General features: G+C 47.2%; 6 protein-coding genes across 6 annotated transcripts; 3 read left to right on the forward strand and 3 right to left on the reverse strand.

Annotated features, from left to right (window-relative positions):
* Positions 1 to 2,867: 2,867 nt before the first annotated feature.
* Positions 2,868 to 5,354, reverse strand: E1B28_000038 (uncharacterized protein). Its single transcript, XM_043145835.1, has 7 exons — positions 5,054 to 5,354; positions 4,882 to 4,982; positions 4,267 to 4,814; positions 4,118 to 4,203; positions 3,941 to 4,012; positions 3,708 to 3,870; positions 2,868 to 3,508 (listed from the first exon to the last, which is right to left on the reverse strand). The coding sequence occupies exons 1-7, from the start codon at positions 5,156 to 5,158 to the stop codon at positions 3,312 to 3,314; spliced, it is 1,272 nt and encodes a 423-aa protein (XP_043014534.1). The 5' UTR covers positions 5,159 to 5,354; the 3' UTR covers positions 2,868 to 3,311.
* A 1,935-nt stretch (positions 5,355 to 7,289) lies between these two features.
* E1B28_000039 (uncharacterized protein) lies at positions 7,290 to 7,695 on the forward strand (the record flags this gene model as incomplete). The annotated part of the gene is made up of 4 exons (XM_043145836.1): positions 7,290 to 7,324; positions 7,385 to 7,419; positions 7,475 to 7,635; positions 7,687 to 7,695. The coding sequence occupies 4 exons, from the start codon at positions 7,290 to 7,292 to the stop codon at positions 7,693 to 7,695; spliced, it is 240 nt and encodes a 79-aa protein (XP_043014535.1).
* A 485-nt stretch (positions 7,696 to 8,180) lies between these two features.
* Positions 8,181 to 9,109, forward strand: E1B28_000040 (uncharacterized protein; the record flags this gene model as incomplete). Its single annotated transcript, XM_043145837.1, has 6 exons — positions 8,181 to 8,331; positions 8,391 to 8,406; positions 8,480 to 8,522; positions 8,597 to 8,605; positions 8,669 to 8,712; positions 8,782 to 9,109. 6 exons carry the CDS (start codon positions 8,181 to 8,183, stop codon positions 9,107 to 9,109), a joined length of 591 nt encoding a protein of 196 aa, XP_043014536.1.
* A 4,495-nt stretch (positions 9,110 to 13,604) lies between these two features.
* E1B28_000041 (uncharacterized protein) lies at positions 13,605 to 16,120 on the forward strand. The gene is made up of 12 exons (XM_043145838.1): positions 13,605 to 13,630; positions 13,689 to 13,919; positions 14,001 to 14,115; positions 14,186 to 14,205; positions 14,351 to 14,445; positions 14,506 to 14,535; positions 14,661 to 14,833; positions 14,894 to 15,019; positions 15,069 to 15,099; positions 15,161 to 15,235; positions 15,381 to 15,839; positions 15,893 to 16,120. Exons 2-12 carry the CDS (start codon positions 13,859 to 13,861, stop codon positions 15,944 to 15,946), a joined length of 1,239 nt encoding a protein of 412 aa, XP_043014537.1. The 5' UTR covers positions 13,605 to 13,630; positions 13,689 to 13,858; the 3' UTR covers positions 15,947 to 16,120.
* A 104-nt stretch (positions 16,121 to 16,224) lies between these two features.
* On the reverse strand, positions 16,225 to 17,452 carry E1B28_000042 (uncharacterized protein; the record flags this gene model as incomplete). Its single annotated transcript, XM_043145839.1, has 8 exons — positions 16,225 to 16,332; positions 16,386 to 16,494; positions 16,555 to 16,648; positions 16,713 to 16,856; positions 16,915 to 16,993; positions 17,044 to 17,065; positions 17,122 to 17,154; positions 17,229 to 17,452. 8 exons carry the CDS (start codon positions 17,450 to 17,452, stop codon positions 16,225 to 16,227), a joined length of 813 nt encoding a protein of 270 aa, XP_043014538.1.
* Positions 17,453 to 20,124: 2,672 nt separating this feature from the next.
* Positions 20,125 to 21,037, reverse strand: E1B28_000043 (uncharacterized protein; the record flags this gene model as incomplete). Its single annotated transcript, XM_043145840.1, has 7 exons — positions 20,125 to 20,235; positions 20,289 to 20,397; positions 20,456 to 20,549; positions 20,616 to 20,771; positions 20,831 to 20,909; positions 20,956 to 20,977; positions 21,027 to 21,037. The coding sequence occupies 7 exons, from the start codon at positions 21,035 to 21,037 to the stop codon at positions 20,125 to 20,127; spliced, it is 582 nt and encodes a 193-aa protein (XP_043014539.1).
* Between the last annotated feature and the right edge of the window lie 1,453 nt (positions 21,038 to 22,490).

Below are 22,490 nucleotides of genomic sequence, written 5' to 3' on the forward strand. Positions count from 1 at the left end.
TGTTTTATTGTTCAATCTGAATCTCATGACACCGGACCTCTCCATGTCCACACTCATGGTCTTCCGTGAGCCCCTATTACCTGACATCTACAGTACTCTCTTGTTCTTGTTTTCCGTAGTTTCTGCACTACGTACATAGATAATATGCCTATGCCATATTACGCTCAAACTCAAACAAGTTCCAAGCCTCATCTCAACTCATCCTCCTCTTTCTCGTTCTCTCAGGCTATAATATCGTTCAACGACCACGTTCGACTCTATAACCAAATAGTAATTGTATTATTTTAACCCATTGACTGGCTGGCAACCCTCCGCCCTAGTGTTGCGTTGCGTGTGCCACGAGCATCTCGGTCAACAAGTACAACGGAAGATAATCGATAAGGGTAGTCTGGTACCGAGGGAGGGGGGTCATAGGGGAACCCCCCATTATCAAAAGATTTCGAGGTCCGACAAGCTGCCGGAGACGGCTCTTAGGTAAGGTCACGAGGTCCTAGTGTAGATACTTGCGTTCCATGACGACAATCCTATTCTATTGATTACTCTGGATCCCTCACTGTCAAGACAGCATCGAGACTCGACTCGCTCATGTCCAAATCTGCTAAGCTCGGTATCGATAGCACTGACGGTCGAGAATATTTGACCTGTTGAGGAACCATCAGTAAGTTATTTCATTCCGCCGATGGCGAGCAGTGTTGCTCGGACACATTGTCCCAGCTACATTTTGGTGTCCAGCCAGTAGCCTAGCCGACGCATCAGTAGCGGACACCCTTGTGACCGCTGTGGCGGACACAGGAAAGGCAGTGGCCCGCTCCCGGTCCGCCTGCCCCGCCTGCCCAAGGAAGCTTAATTAGTTCGTATGATCGCGCCGCCGCGAGCCCTTCTATGTACAATATTTTAACCTCTCAACTCCCACCTATACATATACGACTTCAGACTGGAACGACTGGATTCATCAGTACAGCAATCTTTTTGACTTCACCAAACCATTTTGAAACCATTCTGGGTCGAGAAATGGGAGAACAATGCTCGAAAAGGTCTCGATGATGAGATATTAGTATTTCAGTGGTTGGATATTGATGTAGAAGGTGACGATGACGACGATAACCCAGATACAGAGGACGCTATATTCCAATAGAGACTGTAGTTACATGTAGATGCAGTAAATACGAGAGGAGGCCCTGATATATGATAGCCGAGTGACAGCAGCTACAAAACGTGTCCGCCAGTAGCTTGGCGGCTACACATGACTCCGGCTACTGTCCGCCAGTGACTTGCTCAACACTGATGGCGAGCTCGGAGCAAAAAGTGTACGTGAGTTTCACATCAATTTATTTTCTTTTCAAGTTTCTACCTCTAATCCCAATTTCTACATTCCTCTACATAATACCAGTATGTATACACAGTATCATTGAAGCATTGGAATGTAGTCTCTTTTAATGTAGCTTCTTCGAAATCCTACACTTCACGTTGTGTGAAAGCAACGTGATCGGCCGCAGTCTGACACAAATGTTCCGATTCATCCGCCGCTAAGGGCAACCTGTCGGACTTCGAATTTTTTGATAAGAGGGGGTTCCCTATTGACCCCCCTCCCTCGGGCCCAGGCTCTATACAAGGAAGAACGACTATCTTCTTCCGTAACGAGCCAGGCTTGCCAGGCTACGATAAGGGATACGTTGTGCAGAATAAATCACCTGACAGCCCTGGTGTTAGGGGGCCGGAACAGTAAGCGTAGGAACCGGCGTCCCGATCATCGTCCTTGATCGGAACTTGACTTGAAGCTTGAAGGCTCCGGGGCCGAAATGGCCTACATACGAGTATTCATGTACATTATCATCAGATGGTGCCAGCCAGTTTACGGTCGGCAGGCGACAGAATGATGCTTGCCGGCCGCCGCCGCACCAAGAAATCAGTCAACCAAAAGTTGTGCCGAGAAGATGGTTTCCTTTCGTTTGAACGCGCTGTTGAAACTTGTCCGGTTCGGGATGTCCCGGGTGCGTATGGAATGAATAGGGGTCAATCTCAGAATCTCGATCATTGTGTCAGCGGAAATGTTCAGCCCGCCAAAAGCCGTCCATCTCCATCTCCCGTGGTACGATCCTTCGTTCAGCCAGATGGTGGACTAAAATCAATCATATGTAAGGACTCAACCTTTTCGCGGTTTTCGTCTTTTCCTGCGTCCGTTTCTAATTCCCATGGAAAGAATTGTCGAGCAATCAAGTATACTCTAGAGCGAAAAGAAATGTAAACAGAACCACCAAGTATACTCCCCCCTATCGAGACCAGCCGTAGCAGCCGTTGAGAAAGAAGTAGCTGTTCAAGGCAAAACGCGACAAGAGAACGGCGAAGACTTTTGAGCACGTGGTATTAGTCGATCTGTTATACCGTAGAACTGTTGACATATCCGTCATACAGCCTCAGTCAACGAGTTTGAGTCCCACTGAGCTCAGCTAAAGGCACCGCCCCAACGATGATAGTGGAAGTGGAAGCTGAAGAAAATGAATGGCTGGGAATCGGTACTAATTATCTGGGTTGGTCTGAATTTAAACCATCAATCAAATCGTATGCAAATACGGTTCCCCCAGAGCAGACGGAGCAAACGAAGCCGATTCAGCTTAGTTAGTCTCGTTGGTGGAAGAACTTGGGAAGAACATGAAACGGTGGAGACTTAATGGAATGTGTTGGTACGCGATCTATATGAAGCTGAGCATTGATATTGAACATTTGGTACCGCAGCTGTGACAAGGGGATTAGAAGAGACCGTGGGAGACACACTGACAGGCGACGGAGCATGCGTCACATGACGACCAGTTGACTGGGAATCGCACTAGTACTGTTGCCAGGAGTTGAAAATTAGCACATATGCATACGTTCGTTTATTGCTGAGTATACAATTTTGCACATGCAGATAACGGCATGTAAGGCATGGATCTGGAGCATTCGAGAGAGCTGAGGATATTTCAAGGGAGATGGAGGTAAAACAAAGGTCAAAAAAAAATACGGAAGAGACGAGGAGATCGGGAGAGGAAATAAAAAGTAAAACGACAGCAAAAAAAAGCATAAATCAAAGGGTAAGAAGAGGCCAATTGCAGCCGCGTGAGCGACGTGACAGAGACTTGGATTAGGTAAGTATATGGTTAGTATACAGTTGAGAGGTAGGAGGTTACGTCCGTGGCGAGAGACGTTGAGAACAAAAGGGAAGTGACAGTGACAAAAGGAAAAGAGGGGAAGAACGGGGCTTGAACAAAAAATACAGGGGAAACATAACCACTACGAGGGCCGGGTGTCACTTTTCTTTAACTTTGCGTTCCACATCAACCATCGATACCAGCCTCCGACATAGTCACATCCGCGAGGACAGACGTATCGCCCATCATCCCAGTCTCTGTATCTTCGTTGACACCATTGGGTGCAGCCTTCTTCCGTGCACCATTGGTAGTGGGGGAAGCACCGGCACCACGTTTGACATTTGTGCTCTGGTTTCCATTTCCATTCGTTGTAGGAGCGCCATCTATGAACGAACAAGTGTTCAGTATTGATGTAGAGATAGGTGACCAAGCATGTACAATCGTAGAAATCGGATAAGAGGACGCCCGACAAGGATGAAGATTATAGGTGAAGCGCCATAAAGTGAACAAAGGTGAAGAGTAGAGGAAACTCGGGAGAAAACGGAGGTTGCCAACCAAAGCAAATGTTGCGTGAATACTTACCGGTCGTACCATTCACTGTTCCCTCTTTCACACTTGCCAGAATGACTTGCCATTTGTCAACGAGTGCCTTTGCCCTGTCCTTAAAATGATATTGTTCGTCTGTTGGAACCTTATCGCTTGCCAGGGCGGCGATGTGACGCATAACTTTCCCAATTTTGGAGAACTGTTGAAAGAACGGCAAATGACAGCGGTCAGCAGAAGTCGCAGAGAGAAAAGCGGATGAGGTGACGTACTTGTAGATAATGGATGTCCATCTTGTCGTATTTTTCTATCGTGGTGAAAAGGTGGTCCATCGCTGGCATCTCCTGTGTCAATGCAGTAAGTCAAAATCATTCCTTGTTACATTTTGGGAAGGAGGATGTCAAACGAAGAAAATGAAAAGAAAGGGTGGTGAATCGCAAAAGCCTCACCGATTCCTTAGGTGTGGCTGTTTTGTTACTCAAGAATGTCTTCTGCAGTTTGTGTCTCCATTCGCGTACTTTCACTGCCTCAGGGTCTGGACATCGATTATTATCAGCACACGGAATGATCATGTAAAGAGGAAACTCGACAAACATACCTGCGTTTTCCTCGTTCTCATCTTTTTTACCACCTTTCTTGGCTGCAGGAGGGGTATCTCTTTTACTGGCACCGCCAGTGGCCTCCTCCTCCTCCGCTCCAGCTCCGCCTTCATCCTCACTCTCGACCATAACCTTGGTCTTTCCGTTTTTCCTCCCGCCTTTAGCGCCCTTCTTCGTTGCAGCAACACTGGTGCTTTCTCCTCTCTTCTTACTACCCTTTCCTCCAGCAGAAACGGAACTTGAATCTTCTTTTTTCCTCTTCTTGCTTCCGCCAACAGCAGAGGACGTGTTCTTTCTTCTTTTCTTGCCTCTCGACTCGTCCTCACCACCAGAAGCGAGCTCGTCCACCTGCTCTGGACCCTCTTCCTCCTCTTCCTCCTCCTCTGCCCCTGCTATTTGCGCAGCACGATTTTTTTCCCACTGAGTCGGGTCGAGTGCAATGCGATAGCCCGCCAACAGATCCCCGGATTTTTTGGCAGGTTCAGCGATATACGCCTCAATTTCGTGCTTCTGAAGTTTAGAGATATCCTTCGAGGTCAACCAAGCACTTTTGAAAAAGGAGACTTCGACTTCAGTACTTCGTGGCGAAAGTAAGGAAGCGGAGAACGACGTACTAGTCACCGGCAGGAAAGAATTGAACGACATAGAACACAGTCTTTTTGTTTGACGGACGTTCTCGCCGTACACCTGTCGGTACGCTGTCTGGTTCGACAACCTACAGTGACATGAACACACCCAAGTCAGTTATGGTAGAATACGACGATATTACACGCGTTCTAAGCTCACCATTCCAGGCCAATAAGGAAAGCCTTTCACTTTTCCTAAAACAACATCCCTAACTTCATAAGTGGCTTCGACGACCTCCTTCTTGTTGCTCTTTTTCGCCGACATTCGTTATAGATATTTAGTTTCTAGTTGGGAATTGGACACTGGAGGATACCGTTGAGACGCGTAGGAATTCCGAAGAGAACCAGATTCCAGCTAGTAACAATGAGCGGTGAGATTGTGCAGGTGAGTAGGAGGGAAAGCCACTCGAGGGTTCGAAATGGAATAGGTCAAAGGATTAAACAAGCAAAAACGAGGAAACGAGACTGTCACGTCACGGTAAACATCACAATCTCATGTGGATCCAGTTTGACCTGCCCTCAAGTCACGTGCCGGTTGTCATTGTTTCCTAACAGACATGTGTCGGACAAGTCGAGCGTAGGTCGGCAGATGTGATTCTTGGTTGTGTGAGAACAGGCATGGAAGCTCGAATTTTAAGTTCGGCTCGGATAAAGGAACCTAAAATTCTCTGAATCAAGGCGTCCACTGACCATATTCCAGCGGAATGCGACTCATTGCATCAGTGGCCATAAATCAGGTGCTACTGTCTTGCCCTGGCCGAGTTACACCCAACAGTAACTTGGCACGGATGTCAATTGTCAAGAAATGTTGGCCAAGTTTGCACGCCGCTGCACTTCCCGAGTATGTAATCGACAACTGGCTCAATCTTTCCTTTCGCAATCAACCTTGGTGGAGCTCGTAAGAAGGTATGACATCGCAGTCAATGCTGAAAATTTGAGTAAAGAAAAGACAAGAATCCTACTGAATGGCTCCACGCTGAGGTTTCAACTGAAAATTTCGACAAAGAGAGAGTTAATTTCACTGGAATTCCCTCCATCAACGAAATCGGAAAGCCGAGACAGACTAATTATTTCGTCGAATACATTCTGGGCTCGAGCTTGAACTTGGGGACTTCGATAGCATCGTTGATACGAACGACAGAATTCGGATAGATTCAGGGTCCCCTAGATGATCGTGATAGAGATCCGAGAAGCTGTAGAGAATTCAGGTTCGCTCTACTGGGTTTACCGGTACCGGTGAAAGGTTTAACGGTGAAAGTCCCTACGGGCTCCTGCATGACCTTCGGTGAGTGTTAGGACGTGAATATCGACAGGAACGGTCGGAACTTGGCAAACAGTTTGAATTATTCTCCAACGGGCGGAAAAGCAGGAAGCAACCCCTTGGAAACCGATCGTCCAAATCAATCATAAGGCGTTATCAAACAGGACATTAGGGTTGATCATGGAGCATGATTGAGCTTGCATTTTGATTTTGATTGAGCTTGGATTTATATTGGGATTTAGAACAGCTCCTCCTATCACGTGCGGCGTCGGACTTTCGGACTTTCAATATTCATACTTTTTCACTATCACTGTCACACCATCATGGTACCGTTCAGGTGAGTGGTCGTAACTCGTTTTTGTTTTCTTATTTGTCAATCAAAACTTCATGAGCTTGAAGTCTAGGAATAATCCATTCACACAGCTAGATAACTAGTTACCTTCATCGCTTTCGGCATTAACTAAGATGTGCGGGAGGTGGAAAGATTCGAGCGCTACCAGCGTGGGCCGTGGCCCTGCCTTAGGTCATTACTACCAAATCATTTCCTTGGACTCGGAGGACCCCGGGGAATTGGAGTCTCTCACCGTGTAACAATCGACGAAAAGCTATAAACAACCATGGAGTTCCCAGCTCCAAACCCCAGAGTTCGTGCAGCGAAAATTTTTCTGACTCACCGTAGGCATATTCATAGACCGCAGGGCGCGTATGGCATGCATCTAACCTTAGAATCCTTCTCACATACTGAACCTTGTTACTGCGGTCTCCACCGAGCAGACGAATTGGGTCGTCAACCACTGACGAACTTTGATATCATCCGTGTCGACTTGGCATTCACTGGATAAGTCTACTCTGGTAATGTCAATTATTTCCAGTTTATCCCAATCTGTCTCATGCTAAGTTCATCCGCAACGCTTCCTTAACGTAACCGAAAACCAAGAATGTCGAAAAACAGCCAGCTTGGCCCTGGAGTCCGCACCGTCCGGTATCAGTGTTACCAAGCGGTGAACCTGTAAAGATTATCATTACCTCCCAAGATCAAACCCAATCTTGTATCTGTTTCGGCATCTCCTCTGAAGTTTGTATTTAAACTCTCGCCTACCCCCCAATTACCAAAACTTCAATCGTCTGTGCAACTATGGCCAGCAAAGCAGCACAAACCGCGTCCGCCCAGTCAGTACTTTTTCTAATTCCTCTGTTCTTAGCCTCCGACTTACCCCTCTTCGCTACCAGCTACCTCCAGTTCGATACCCAATGGTCAAGTCTAGGTATGATCGAAAGGAATTTCCTGATGGTCACCTGTCTGACTTTCACCCAACCTAGCTCTTTTGTACTACGACTATGCTTTGACGTTCCCGATGGAGGTCAAATACATGTGGGGATCCAAATTTCGCCTGTCAACCGCGCTGTATATCTTTTGCCGGTACGCAATGCTGGCGAACGTGCTCTATCTTCTCGATATCGCCAAGCGTCTTGGTGAAAGGGTGAGTTCCCTGATGAATTAGACCGTTATCGATTGCTGATCCTCTTCTCAGTTGGTTTGACTCCGAGCTCGTGGAAGAACACAATGACGATTCCTTTAAATCTACAGTTGCGACACCTGGTACAAAATCATCGGAGCGCTCAGCGTCCTCGGTCGCGCTGCGGTCATAAGTGAGTCCTGCCCGTTCGTTTTTTTACGTAGGAAGCCCGAGATAATAACCCTCTCACAGTAACCTTCTCTGCCCGAACATACGCAATCTTCAATCGCAACCGCTGGATTTTGGCCTATTTTTCAATCATTGGATTGACGTGCATTGTGCTGGACATTGTAGGTTGATCTTCCACGGATCCTCGTTTGAAACTGAAATATGCGGCTTCCTGTTGGCAGATGCATGTACCGGGCCTCAAGTGCACTGGAGGATCGAGTATCCAGATGTGAGCTGTGTCTATTTCCCGCGCTAATTCTTGCGACCTGATCGCCATCATTGTTTATTCCCGCAGTGGTAAGAGACTTCACCCTCCCCTGAAGCTACTGTTCTGATTTATTATGGAAGCAAATACCCTTTTGTCCATCTTGATGGTCGTATTCGAGTATTCTTCTGCCATCTTGACTATAATCCGAAGTATCCAGGCCTTTAGAGCCGGGGGCCCATGGAGGAACCAGAAATCTGGATTTCTATACCTCATTTTCGAACAAGGTAAGTGGGGTGGAGTTTCTGTATCCACAGGAAACGCTCACGAAAGCCACTTTTCACAGGTGTCTTCTATTTCAGGTAGGGAATCCGGATGGGCTCAAATAGATCATATCACTTACTCACGCACGCCTTAATCCCCTTCCAACCGTAGTGTGGTATCATTGTTCACCACAGGCGCGGTGGTGTTGAACTTCGTAAGTGATTTGAACATATTCTTGGCGATCGCTGTGAACGCTGATGAAAAATCCTCTGAATATACATCAATCAGCGTGCACCGGTAAGTAGGGTATCATATACGCTATCCGACACAAGTTCCTGATCAAACGGTGTTGCCAAACAGGCCGGGAGCTTCTTTCAGCGCTTTTTGAACGGCCTCACACTACCGTAAGAGTCTATCTAGAATATCAAACGTTACTAGATGCGTACTGACAACCCGTTGAATCCGTCAATCAGGCTTTCTGGACTCCTCACAGCTCGTTTCCTTCTCCACCTCCGAAGGTGGGAAAGTGAACATTCCCACTCTGCTACGGTGAACGATGGCTCGATCATTGGACAGGAGAGTACTATGGGAGGGTTCCGTGCGGCTCCTGGAGTATTGTCGACTATTATAGACGATTTCGGGGTGGATCCGGTGGCTTTCGCAAAAGCGGGGGGTAGTCAACGGAGCCAGATAGCACTGGAAGAGCCGGAATCACCTGTGTTTGGAGGTGGTACGAGTTCTCAGAGGGAAAAGAATATCTCAAGGAGAGCCGGTTCGGAAGGAGGGGCGGGTGAGGTGTGACGATGGTATGGCTTAACGAACAATTAAGATACTGTAAAATTGTTTATTTATTTATTCACCTGTGTACATAAGTAGCTGGTTTTAAGTTATTTCCAAGTGATTTCGGTAAACTTGATCTTACCAGCTAACCCGGATAGTACACAGGAAAACGTGAGAACGAGCGAAAGTATTTACGGTCAAATTCTAAGTTCCTGAGTAATGGAGTGTGAGTTTATCTGGGGCTGTAGCCTTCCCTAGTGAGTGCCGAGACCTGGTCAAGAGGACTCGATCACCCCAGCGGGAGTGGCTAGTTCATCTCCCACGCTTCATCATGATCATGCACGATGATCCAAATAATCATTGAGCATCGCTTCTGCCGCGTTGATCAGTGACTCGGAACAGGAGGTAATATCGACTAAAAAGTTTGAACCGAGTCACCACACATGGAGGCGTGGGAGCGGTCGCTCTGACGGACCGTAGTTTCTCTGTGGCGATTAGTTGTTACGTCCCGGTCTCCGTCACTTGTAAGCGATTTTGCTGAGTGGGACCTCGTTTGGAGGGGTTCTACATAGTACCAACGTATGTGGGTCAAGGTAGCCTTAAGGAAAAATTAGATACCCCAGCATTCTGAGAAATGCCAGGTCACATGATGACAATTTACAGTATGACCAAATTCTCATGTCGGAATTGCCAAAAATAGTACGTACTGAAATTATTTACACCGCTAGGGGGGGCACTTTTTAGAGTTAGAGACCTTAACACTTCTTGAAGGCAACATAGGTAACTTGTGTGATTTCATGGACGGTCAACTACCAGGCTCATACGTTGGATAAACCACCGTGCTTGATATCATACGCAATCCCGTCGCCAAGACCAAGATTTGGGTTCTATAGATAGTGTCAGAATAAGGGTAAGTTCATAATCCGGACCAGAGGGGAGAGAAAACTTGCCCAATTCAGAGTCTCCATAACTAAAACCTCGTTCCGAAATTTCGGGTCACATCCACCCTCACTTCGATGGGTCCCCGCTCTTGCGTCCGCACTCACACAGACACTGTTATCGACCACAGAGCTCGGCTCCTGTGTTCGCTGAGTGCGGTCAGTGGGAACTCGAGTCCTGCTAAGGTGAACACCAAGAGGTAAAACCTTTGATTTTTTTGCTAGTTTTGGCATCGTTCGAGAAGGCTAAGTAGTACAGATCTTTCATTAGCAAGGTATCAGCAAATACTATGGATCTAGATAAAGGTTTGAACGACGCACATGTCTGTACAAATGGTTTGCAGATGACAGGACGCCAAACAGACCAAAGTGAATCATCTAGCTGATTGAGTTATACTCAACATCCGATCTTTATTGAGCGCATAGATCTCAAGAAGACCTACAAAAAAAGGACCAGAGGACCAGTTCTATATTCATTTCGTTCAATCAGTACCTAGCGCGAATAACAGTGCATGAACCTACATATAACCTATCTTCGGGAGGATGGGACTTCTGGAAGGCATTACCGTTCGGGAATGTACGGGAAGGTCGCTTCTTCGCCCCCGCCTTTGGTCCTCAAGATCATCTGTGAGAAACACTGTCCAGACTATCGTAGGATGATCAATCGCAGATGCGCCCGTCAATTGGTGAGTTCTCAGTTGCGAAATAATTAGCGTTATGCCCAAGAGCCGTATCGAGGTAGTGGGTGAAGACCATCATCGCCGTCGTTGCCAGCAATGTCCTTTGCTTCCCATATTACGAGCACTCGGGCCATCGTTCGGTGTTGGATTTTGGGAGGGCGATTCTGGTATGTCGGACGACTCGGATGCACGGTATTCAATAAGATATGATCCGATTTGACCCAAGCCTCCGGCCACAACTTCGTAGCTGAGAGCCGATAGTTCTGGGTGGTATAAGTAGTAACTGGTAACTACTTGAGACTGGAAGGAAGGCGTCAAGATCGGACAGGGCAACGTCATCGTAACACGTGCCCAATGGGATTTTGTTCCCCGACGGCCCGAAGCCCGCTGGCGAACGGGGCGCGGCCCGCGCTCCCATCATCGACATCGAGATTCGACATACCATTTGCGTACCATTTATTGCATAGTGACGCCAGCTTTCGTTTTGGAGTGCCTAGCTTTTCTGTGGACACTTGCATCAGTTTTCATACAGTCCTTCGTATCAATACTAGTTCATAGAGCCCCCGGCTCTGTAGCCTAGGTCCGATGTTCGCCAAATGTTCGCTGAACTCCGACTCACGCATTCTGACAACAGCCGTACATGTAGCATCTGCTGACCCAAATCTAATGAGTTTGTCACTGTTATTTCCGGTGCTTTCATGCAAATCAACACTTGCCTTGACACATATCTTACCATTCTCAAGGTACACGTGGAGTCGCAAGTTCCAATGGAATCAGATTTCATCAATCTCAACGCGCTTTTTTCTGAATTACGGGGTCCCGAAAATATTAATTTTTTCTCTTGCAAGGCTATCAGTGTGCATACTGTAATCGTGGGCTGTCTCAGTCTTCACAGGTCAAACCCTCCATTCCGTTCCTAATATCAAGGTTCTCGATGGCAAGGTTCCTAATCCTCTCTCAGCAGTGTTCCTCTTTGTCCCCCGCATCGGAATAGTACACCCCGACGTCTTCCTGATCTAATATCATATTCCCTGCACTATTTCGAATTGCCGTCGGCGTTCTAATGACATATGCATATGGATCCATTGTCTTCCGCTTACCGAACCACTGTGACCTTGAAAGCGTTCAAAGTGATTGAATCGGACCAGAGGTCGTCCCGTCACTCAATACAATTATTCAGACCTGCCATGACTTGCGCGCTTGGCTTTTGAGGTGTATTATTTTTTTATCACACCTCCCCGCCTGATTTCCGACCTCCCCTACCCGGTATTCTACTCCCGTACTAATTTCAATCTCATTGAATGGCCATTCTCATCTCACCGTTCAAAGATCCCGATCTCGGCCATTAAGGTTCCAGCCATCTCAATAATATCAGGACTCTCTGCCTTTCCGGGGTATTAGCGGTTCTGAATATGCACACTCCCGCATTCAAATAAAGGTGGATATCAACGCAAGCCAGGTATGTTCGATCTCTCGATTTTTCGTTTTTCCTGACCTCGAGCATGCGCTCAAACTTCATTGAAAGTAAAATGAGATTCACATTTCAATTTCGTTCGCCTCCGAGTTCGCGTCTTGTTCGTCTTCGTATCATTTGCCGCAAGTCTGAACACTTTCCCTCCGTCATACCGCATATTACAGCTTTTCAACGATCTGATCCCACACTTTGGAGTACTAGTGCGACCCTACCGTATCTTGAAGACTCGCCTACGGTTTCCTGGCAATATTACATATGTTCTTATTGCCTATCGATGCGGTCATCAACATTCCAACATATTCGACTTTCCTCAGGCTAATTCTCTAAATTAGGGCGTACAGCCGTCTCCGATTGAGTCATTAGTAAGGGAGATTCGAACACACTGGGTAACTAGACCAGGTGAGTATCACTTTTTTCAAGCAACTCTTTCATCTGATTCTATTCAATCATGACTCTCAGAGTGCTACCGATGCTGTGCTCCATTGTCACGGTCTTATCGCCAGTCAATCTAAACCTATTGACTCACTGTGACCTAGCTGCCTTCGACCTGCCTCCACATAACTCTCCGGCTCTTCGGCCATCAAAACAAGGATCTATCATGATCTTATCGTGTGACATCTATAAACACCCCGATACTAAACCACGCATTGTCTAAGTCGCATCTGTCCGTTCCTTTTGAATTTGAAGTACTCGAGCGTCGGATGCACTTATAAGTTCATTCGATTGACAAACCTTGCAAGAGTGCGCTCGTTCGGGTAAGTTGGTATCATGACTCTCAGACTGACTTCAATTACATCTAGGATTCTAATATTCAATTCTCCTTTCTTCCGGTTTAGTAGTTTCACCTCCTGTGATGAAAATACATTACTGAGCTTCCCGCTCATCGTTTATGCTTCCATAATTTCCATAATTTGAATAAGAGGCTTCCTCCTTTCCCTCTGGCAGTCAAGTTCTTCTCTCCTATCTAGTATTGCGAATCGAAAACTTGCAAGGGAACCTGTAGTGTCGTATACCCTTTCCCGAGTATTCCATTCCAGAAATTAGAATTTTAAAGGTCACCGACGTAATCGCGATTGTGTTTTGCTCTTTCCTTCGGTGCTTTTTTCGGAAAGATACCTCGCACTCGCATAAAAACTTGGCATGCGAATCATATAACCGCATCGGGTGGCGTAAGTTACGATGACTCGTTCTGCCAAGTGCCAAAAGCGGCGTATAGAAAATCGATCCGCCACATCCCATGGTGACGCACACTGGGGCTGTTCATGGGGAACCTCTTTTCAGGCTGCTTTTTTTCTCTTCTTGTTCTTCTCTATTACAAGTTTCGGGGGGAGGTAGGCTCTACAATCAGCTAGTGCTAAGTATTCTATCATTGACATATACTATATACCCATTTAGACATGAATACCCTCCTCGAAGGGAATTCTTTTCAATTGAATAAGTCCTTATCCGAGTATATGTTATTTATCATTGCATCCGTCGACTCTTCCCATCATCTTCACACGTTTAAGTCGGTACATTCTGGGACTCGTCACCTGGAACTTTGATATCTACGCTCATACATAAAACGGGTATCTCATCATCGTCTTCAAGGTTCCCCTTTTCCTTCCGTTCCCTTTCTCCCTCCTCCTCCTCCCTCCCTCCCTCTGACCGCCTTCCGTCGAACAAGGAACACTGGGGAATGTCACTCACGACATCTTACGCTTCGCTTCAAATCCTTGCAAGTGTGATCCATCTAATAGGTTCGGTCTCGTTACGTGACGAAGTAGTATTTCGGCACCCACAACGCTTCGTTTCTAATCTGAATCCTCGATAACGTGCAGGTGCCTCGGTTCTCGGATACTGCTTATCTCGTCGTACACCGCCCTTAAATCGATGGGAGCCGTGGAAGCATCTAACATGGGGAAAGACGTGTATCATTCTTGTGTTATTGGATTCGTGCGTGTCCTCTTCCTCCTCTTTTCTGATTTAGAATCTTGTTCGTTGATGAGGTAGAAATTCTGATTAGATGGATATTTGTCGTATTCTGTACGTCTTTCCCCCCCCCAAGTCCCTTGAAGAATTCGAATCGCGTGCTAAACAATACACCCTGCTTTTTACCCATCCCCTCTACCGCTCACCCGCTCACGCCTCGTTGCGGTACTCGTTGCCTTAATCCCGCCTTGAAAAACAGCTGGTATATTATCGACAGGTGTGGGATTAATAGGATCAATTACGACATGTCAAATCGCCATTATTCTTTGTATTCTTTGTTATGGAAGTACGAAGGTGTGTGCCTGACGTTCGGTTTCCGGGCATCGCAACCGTTCATTCACACCTCCCCCGTAGCTCTTCATATACGCGTTCCTCGTTGAGAAAGTAGGTATTTCGCGCTTGATCTTCTCTCTCAAAGAGCCATCTTCTCCCCGTTATGGAATACATGGGCCCCCTTATATCCTCCACTTTGGACTAAAACCTTGATTCTGACGCGAACTTCCAACCAGGTCTACATCGTATGGTCATCCGGCAACCAAACTCCACGGTTCCAAACCCCTGTCTATCGAATATGTTGCACCGTCCAACTAGGTTACCTCGTCATCTTCTTTTTGATGATATTCGGACGAAAGAGTTTTATGAATGAAGACCGGGTGTGTGTGTTGGGCCTTGAATCATTTGCGTGAGTCCTTCAAGTGCCGATTCAGCGGATTCCTAGAAATTGACATTCCTTTTCTTAAAGAACTATCCCCCTCGTGGCCTACGACTTATCCCAGAACGTGTTATTCACTGGGATGTTCCTGTGGCCGTTTTGGAGGTCACACCCGATGAGTCCGAAGTTGAGGGCTATGGCGAAGAAAACGCTTTAGTGAGTTTTTAAACCTTCGGATTTCTGTGGAGTTACTCATTCCTCCTAGTGCGGCGTGCGGAAGTCTTACTGTGTCCGCTGTATGTTTTTCGAAACTTAATATCACTGGAATATGTTTCCTTAAACTCATACCTTTACTAGGTTAACTATGTTGTCATCATTGCATTGCATGGACAGGAGATAGGTTGGATATGTCTCGTTAGCTGCGTAACTGATGTGAGTTCGACACCATACCATACTTCCCTTCTATTCTCTTACTCTAACTGACTGAAATCTCCCGATAACCCCCTTTTTGGTCCTCTTCCTTCCATTTCATCACCCCCTGAACACCTCTCTCCTATTCCTTCCCTCCGGACTCCAGGTAACACTAAACGCACTCCTCCTGTTCTGGGTCAGCTCAGGATCTTCACGCTCCGGTGAATGCTGCGACCGGTTCTCCTTACCTCAGATGGACATGACTGCTCTCACCTTCCCCGACTTTCCCGATTCAGAAGTGACGACCATAGCGACGGCTTCAGCCTCCATATCCCCGACCGTACGAGCTGCCAACGCCATTAGTACCACCACCACCACCACAACAACAACAATAGCTGTGACGGCCCGGGCGACTATGTTACGAAATACCGTTCCTCCGTCACAGAAAAGTCCGACGTTGATAAAGTTCCCGGATGAGATGTTTGATTATATTCCGAGAGATCATCGAGATCCTTTGGGGGATGAAGAGAGTGATGCTGTTGAGATTATAGTAGTTGGAGACAGTGACGATGATGATGCAGATACTCTGAGACCAGTTCCGGTTGGAAGGGACCTGGATGTAGAGGTGAGTACCCGGGAGTTTCTTGCTTTTGACAGGTTAGACTCACGATAATATAGGCAAGTCAAAGTCCCCGGCGTATAGAGGATTCAATACGCAATACACGATCCTAATGATATACCCCACATCGCGGAACCATTTATCACTTGTAATATACCGTCTACCATTATTCACCAGGCGAACGGACACACGTATAAAATACCAGTCATTCTTTAACCATCGGATACCTACTTCTTGTGATGTAATTCATAATTGAATGAAGGATAGTGAAAGTATAGGTATAGGGCAAAACCGACCGACGAAAGCGAAGGTTTGTAAGAAAATGATCTACGACGGAAAATCCGTGGGAGGAATCCGGCATTATTCGGCAGCGGGTCGGCAGGCATGTTCACTACTCGTCAACCCCACTAACGTTCAAAGTAAAACTCCCACTGGAGTTCCCAGCCATGACACCAACTCCAAGCCCAACTCGAACGATCATCAAAGTAGGACAGATTCCCTTCAAAGACGATGAGTAATGGGTCGAAATCGATACATTCCTGCTCGACGTACCGCGACCTGGATCAACAGAGGATATACATCCCACCCCGCTAACGCAGGGAAAAGAGTGAAAGGGACGGAAATGACTAGGATCAGCGGATAAATTAGTGCCGATTGTAAGCTGGGATGCGTTTCGCGGTGATTGTTGAGTACATGATGAGGAATCTCGTGAACTACCTACATAATTGTAGAGATTGAAGCGTATCGTTTCTTCAGTGCTTCTCCGGTAGTAGAATAATGTCGGGAATAAGCCCCCGACAACCATATTCTCCTGGCTAGCGGAACAGAAAATTGTAGTAAAGGTTGACAAATAATTTGGGGACCAAGGATTCAACTCACCGACCATCGATGTCAACACAATATTAATCAACGCATTCAGGATGTAGTATACATCCTCGAGACGTGCTGCTTGGTCGCCCCATTTAGCAAGCGAGGAGCCCGGGATCAAGTGTGAAGAAATCGTTATGGCCATTGAGACTATACCTATTCCTGGAAAGGAGTTCATTGAGTGGGAGGCTGAGGTAAGAACAAGCGCACTCACCGTTAGAGAGAATGCAAGCACTGGTTGGAACGATTATCACACTCTTCCGGAAGTCCCATAGTGCATAGCACCGGAAGACCTAAGAACGGTTCATCGGTGTTTCTCAGGATTAGGGTAGTATTTCCTTACCAAGACAACATCTGCCAGGATACTGATGTAGATCAGTGATCCCTCAACCACAACGAGGAGACTCCGAAGACTTCTTACTTGGCCATCATCGTCAAAATGGTCGACGCAATCCTAGGCAAGCCACCGCACCCCTTCAGTAAGATCCAAGTAACCAACGCCCGCAAAGAAGCTAAATGACAACATACATGAAGCCCGGGACCATATGAACCACCCTCAGCATAGGCTGCACGCTGTCCTTGCCAGCCCATAGATAGAAGTAACTCGCAGCTTGCGTGACGGCCAGAGTGGTGTTGATTACAAGGCCAAGTGTCGCCAGTACGAATAGGGATATCATCGATGTGAAGTGGAACGTTCGCTGGGGAGTCTTGTTTCGTCGTTTGAGGACCATCATGCAGACGGCGAAGACCATGATGTAGAAGCCTGATTGTTGGTTCGCCCTATCCCGAAATGACGCTTGTATAATACGAAACTAACCATATAACAAGAGCTGGAGCTGGGGAGAGCGAAAGGGAGCAAAAAGCAATCAGCACAGGTTCCAAGGGCAGAGCGAACGAGGGTAAAAATGACGTGCCCCAATGACAACCATAGGTCCAATAATAATTCCTGACAGCGTCAGATGCGCATTGAGAGGGAAAGAAATTTGGCCGTTTACGGGCATTATTCCATCCTGGTTCGCCAGCATAGCAGTCTTTGGTCTTTGTTGTGGTCAAGGCTGGAAGGGTTCACGATGATAAGATCTTATGCTTTCAAACCTATAAATGAGCGCTCTTGAGCCTCGGTTGAAGCATGCTTCCCACGAAGGTGAAACAAGATCAATTGCTGATGATACATAACCCGATCGTTGATACAAGATGAGGTTCGGAGATGTTCAGGCCCTGTAGTCGGAGCTTTAGAGTTTAGAATATAGTTCAAAATCAATGTTTAGCAGACAGTGACATGTTCGAGTTCGCCACCGTGCCAGGGTGAGCGGAAGGGGCGGGTTATTGAGGGAGTAGTATTTACGACATGCCGCATCGCGACGCCCTGAGTCATCGCTGGAAAACTGATGAGAAGGTGTTTCGACGAAGATCCCTTCTCACAGGGTCTAGTTAGGATCCTCCCATTATTGATGCCTTCCACGTCCAAAGTACTTGATCATGAACATGTGGACCAGCGGGGAACACTTGGGGAACGCTGGCGTGTACGAGTCCGAGGATGCGAGGACTTGACAATAAGACTTCCAACCATCGTTTGTCCACATTCGCTATCGCCTCCACCAGTTTACCTCCCCCCCTCATCATCGCCGAACTTGAAGTGTGAGGGCATTTAAGGCCGTACCAAAAACGGCCCTGGCGCTGACAGGTCGAAAACATTAGCAAGAGTGTAGAAAAACTCATCACACGTACTTTGACCATCGATATTCCCAAATAATTAGCAAGAGCGAAAGAGACAATTGAGCACTATGGAGACACACACAGTGCCCATTTCAATCCTTCACAAAAAAGAGACGATGTCAAGCGTTGGTAAAGCGTAAACAACTACTCGTAACGTCACGCCACGTACAGGTCAACGTTCGGGAAACGCCGCGGGCCGGTTAACCGCGTCGGAGAGGACCCGGATGGTGAGTTTGAGATTCTGAGGGTTCCTTTTTCTTTCGTTTGATATGTAGTACCCTCAATACAACTTACTGCAGTTTGCAGAACGTAGGGCGCGAACTCCCGCGCGACCAAATTTCGATGTTCCGACCAAATGTTCCGACTGAACCTTCCAACTAAGCTCAGACCGTCTCACCACGTGATACTTAGACCTAAATTTGGAAGTTGTTGCGTAGCAATCTCCATATTCAGTGGGATAAGATAGTCTCCTTGCTTCTGCTCAGGAGAGAAATAAGGGAGAAGGAGAATTGTATAGCAAGAGTGAGAGGCTCTCATAGAATAGATAGTTCTTGCTATATCATTAGTTTCTATGTCTAGCTATATCTCAGTTTAGTGGGTCGCCGGAGGCTAGGCCTAGGCCACTTTTTGGGGGCACCTAAAGGGCACGTGAAAAGACGCGTTCTGGGAAAGCAAACAGGTCGGGAAGAAAAGCCCCCAAAGTGGGATAGGGCCAAACCTGAGCGCTCGGGTGCCAAAAAGCCGAGAGATCTGGACGGCAGCTGTGGTACCCAGCGCTAGAGGAGAAAGAGGTGCCTGTAGGGGAAGGAGGGTGGGACGAGAAAAAAGACTGGAGAAGGCGATGGAGGGCACGCGACGGAGAGAAAAGGAAGCACGACGCGCGGCCAAAGTATCGCTTTCTCATAGTCGCTATCTTATCCACTGATAAGATCCTCGTGCCTCAACTCTTATCTCGGAAGTTTATATTAGCGCCAGGTCTCAGCACATGATTACCCACAGTTCGCCCCCAATTTCATATCAAGTTTTAACTGGAATATCAGTCATTTTGTTTACCATAAGAGTAATTCAATACAAGATATGGAGTGGCCTGTGGAGCATTTAGCTCAAGGGAACTTATGATTAAGGCTACGGGAGGCCATATGCAAGCATCAGACTGGTCGGAACATTTGGTCGGAACATCAAAATTTGGTTGCGCGGGGGAAAAAAACAGCTCGCGCCCTACGTTCTGCAAACTGCAGTGATCCATCGTGAGGTCAATGACCATTGGTCACTTGTAATATACCAATCTGCCGTCGGGTATTGCCCGGAAGCCCCGGATACCTACTCCTTGAGTTGATTCACAGCGGAACGCTCTCGGAAGTTGGAAGTCGTACACAGAACGCGAATGGGTTCCGAGTTCACTCTCGAGGCTAAAACAGAAGCCCCCCTCACACGGTGATGAAAGAACCCTGCGAGAAGATGGTTCGCCCCAGGGTTCGGATTGTCGAATAGTGATTAGAAGTTGAAAGCGCCGAGGGAGAGCTAGGAGTTGGCTAAGAGATATAACTGGGAGAATTGTGTGTCCTATGTGTCCCAGTGGGAGTGCCATAGTCTACATGACATTTAACATACAGAAATGGAACTTCAAGCAAGTGTGAAGTCGACGAGTAACGGAAGGGAACCTTCCACAACGCGGTATTGAACAAAGGCTTCCGAACACCGAACGCCACTACTCGTCAGCCCCACTAACTTTCAAAGTAAAACTACCACTGGTGTTCCCTGTGACCACGCCACCCAGTCCAAGCCCAACTCGAACGATCATCAAAGTAGGACAGATTCCCTTCAAAAACGATGAGTAACGGGTCGGAATCGATACATTCCTGCTCGACGTACCGCGACCTGAATCAACAGAGGATATACATCCCACCCCACTAACGAAGGAAAAAGAGTGAAAGGGACGGATATGAATAGGACAAGCGGGTAAATTAGTCCTGACTGTAAGCTAGGATAGGTTTCTCAATGGTTATCGCTAATGTGGGTCCTGTGAACTACCTACTTACATTATCGAAGAGATCGATGTATATCGTTTCTTCAATGATTGTCCGGCAGTAGAATAATGTCGGCAATGAGCGCCCGACAACCAAATTTTCCTGGCTAGCAAAACGGGAAAGTGTCAAGTTTGCCATTTAATTCTTTAGAACCGAGAATCCACTGACTTACCGACCATCGACGTTAAAACGACGTTAATCAACGCGTTCACGACGTAGTATACATCCTCGAGATATACTGCCTGGCTTCCCCATTTAGCGAGCGTGGAGCCCGGGTTCAAGCTCAAGCCTGAAGAAATCGCTATGGCCATTGAGACTATACCTATTCCTGGAGAGGAATTCATTGAGTCGGCAGTTGAAGAAGAGAGAAGGACAAACGATAATCACCATTGGATAAAACACAAGCAATGGTTGGGACGATTATCACACTCCTCCGGGAGTCCCAAAGTGCATAGCACCGGAAGACCTGAGAACATTAACGTTTCAGCGGGTATTTTATTTCTTGCCCTTACCAAGACAACGTCTGCCAGGATACTGATGTGGATCAGTGATACCTCAGCCGCAACAACAGAAGACTTCTTACTTGGCCATCATCGTCAAAATAGCCGACACAATTCTAGACAGATGATCCACAGCACGCCTCCAGTAAGATTCGACCAACAAACACCCGCAAAGAATCTAGAGCTTAAATGACGACGTACGGAAGCATATGAACCACCATTAGCACAGCTTTCCCCGGGCTGTCCTTGCCAGTCCATCGATAGAAGTACGCAGTTTGCATGACGGCCAGAGTGGTGTTGATTACAAGGCCAAGTGTCGCCAGTACGAATAGGGATATCATCAATGTAAAGTGGAACGTTCGCTGGGGAGTTTTGTCTCGTCGTTTGAGGACCATCATGCAGACGGCGAAGACCATGATGTAGAAGCCTGATTGGTGGTTCGCCTTATCCCGAAATGACGCTCATATGATATGAACTGACCATATAGCAAGAACTGGACCTGGGGAGAGGGAGAGGAGAGGGAGAGGGAGCAATCAGTAATCAGCACAGGTGCCAAAGGCAGAGCGAAGGAGGGTAAAAATGACGTGCCCCAATGATAACCATAGGTCCAATAATATTTACTGACAGCGTCAGATGTGCATTGAGAGGGACGGAACTTTGGTCCGGGTTCGACGGCATAGGTCTTGGTTGTGGTCACTTCAAGGCTAGAAGGATAGAGGCGGGAAGGTTCACGATGGTAAGATCTTATGCTATAAACCTATAAATGAGCGCTCTTGAGTCCTGGTTGAAGCATGCTTCCCACGAAGGCGAAACAAGATCAACTGCTGATGTTCTAATCATTGATACCAGCTGAGATGAGATGCTTAGGCCCTGTAGTTGGAGCTTTAGAGCCTGGGGTATAAGTTCGAATTCGATGTTTAGCAGACAGTGACATGTCAGAGTTCGCCACTGTGCCAGGGTGAGCGGAGGGGGTGGGTATTGAGGGAGTAGTAATTACAACGTGTCGCATCGCGACGCCCTGAGTCATCACTGGAATGACTGATGATGGATGAGAAGGTGTTTCGACAACGATCCATTCTCACAGGGTGTAGTTAGGATCCTCCCAGTAGTGCCTTCCACATCCAAATAAGCGATTGAAAGTTGAAAGTATTCTTCATCTAAGATGAAAACTTGATTAGGTTGACAGATCACAGCGGATGAATTCGAAATGACCGTTCCCTTTACGTGAACGATCTCCTTAGCCCTATACTCTGCTTCGGTTTAACAGGACACAAAATGAAAGGAGACGGAGAGCAGCCTGAGACAAGTCGCGGTGTTACTTGATCATGAACATGTGGACCAGCAGGGAACGCTTGGGGAACGCTGGCGTGCACGAGGATGCGAGAACTTGACTTAAGAGTTACAACCATCGTTTGTCCACATTCGATATCGCCTCCACCAGTGTACCTCCCCCCTCATCATCGCCGAGCTTGACGTGTGAGTGCGGCATTTAAGGTCGTACCAAAAACGGCCCTCAGGGCGCTGACAGGTCGAAAACCTTAGCAAGA

Source organism: Marasmius oreades, chromosome 1 (assembly GCF_018924745.1).
Source record: "Marasmius oreades isolate 03SP1 chromosome 1, whole genome shotgun sequence".
NCBI classification, from domain to species: domain Eukaryota; kingdom Fungi; phylum Basidiomycota; class Agaricomycetes; order Agaricales; family Marasmiaceae; genus Marasmius; species Marasmius oreades.

Excerpts from the sequence above, each read along its gene's own strand:
- E1B28_000038 (XM_043145835.1), bottom strand. The coding sequence starts at position 5,158 with ATGTCGGCGAAAAAGAGCAACAAGAAGGAGGTCGTCGAAGCCACTTAT. Across the intron at positions 4,983-5,053 it reads TTCCTTATTGGCCTGGAATG|GTTGTCGAACCAGACAGCGT; the intron begins GTGAGCTTAGAA and ends ATGTCACTGTAG. Across the intron at positions 3,509-3,707 it reads AACAGTGAATGGTACGACCG|ATGGCGCTCCTACAACGAAT; the intron begins GTAAGTATTCAC and ends GTTCGTTCATAG.
- E1B28_000041 (XM_043145838.1), top strand. The coding sequence starts at position 13,859 with ATGTCACTCACGACATCTTACGCTTCGCTTCAAATCCTTGCAAGTGTG. Across the intron at positions 13,920-14,000 it reads AAGTGTGATCCATCTAATAG|GTGCCTCGGTTCTCGGATAC; the intron begins GTTCGGTCTCGT and ends GATAACGTGCAG. Across the intron at positions 15,020-15,068 it reads ATGGCGAAGAAAACGCTTTA|TGCGGCGTGCGGAAGTCTTA; the intron begins GTGAGTTTTTAA and ends CATTCCTCCTAG.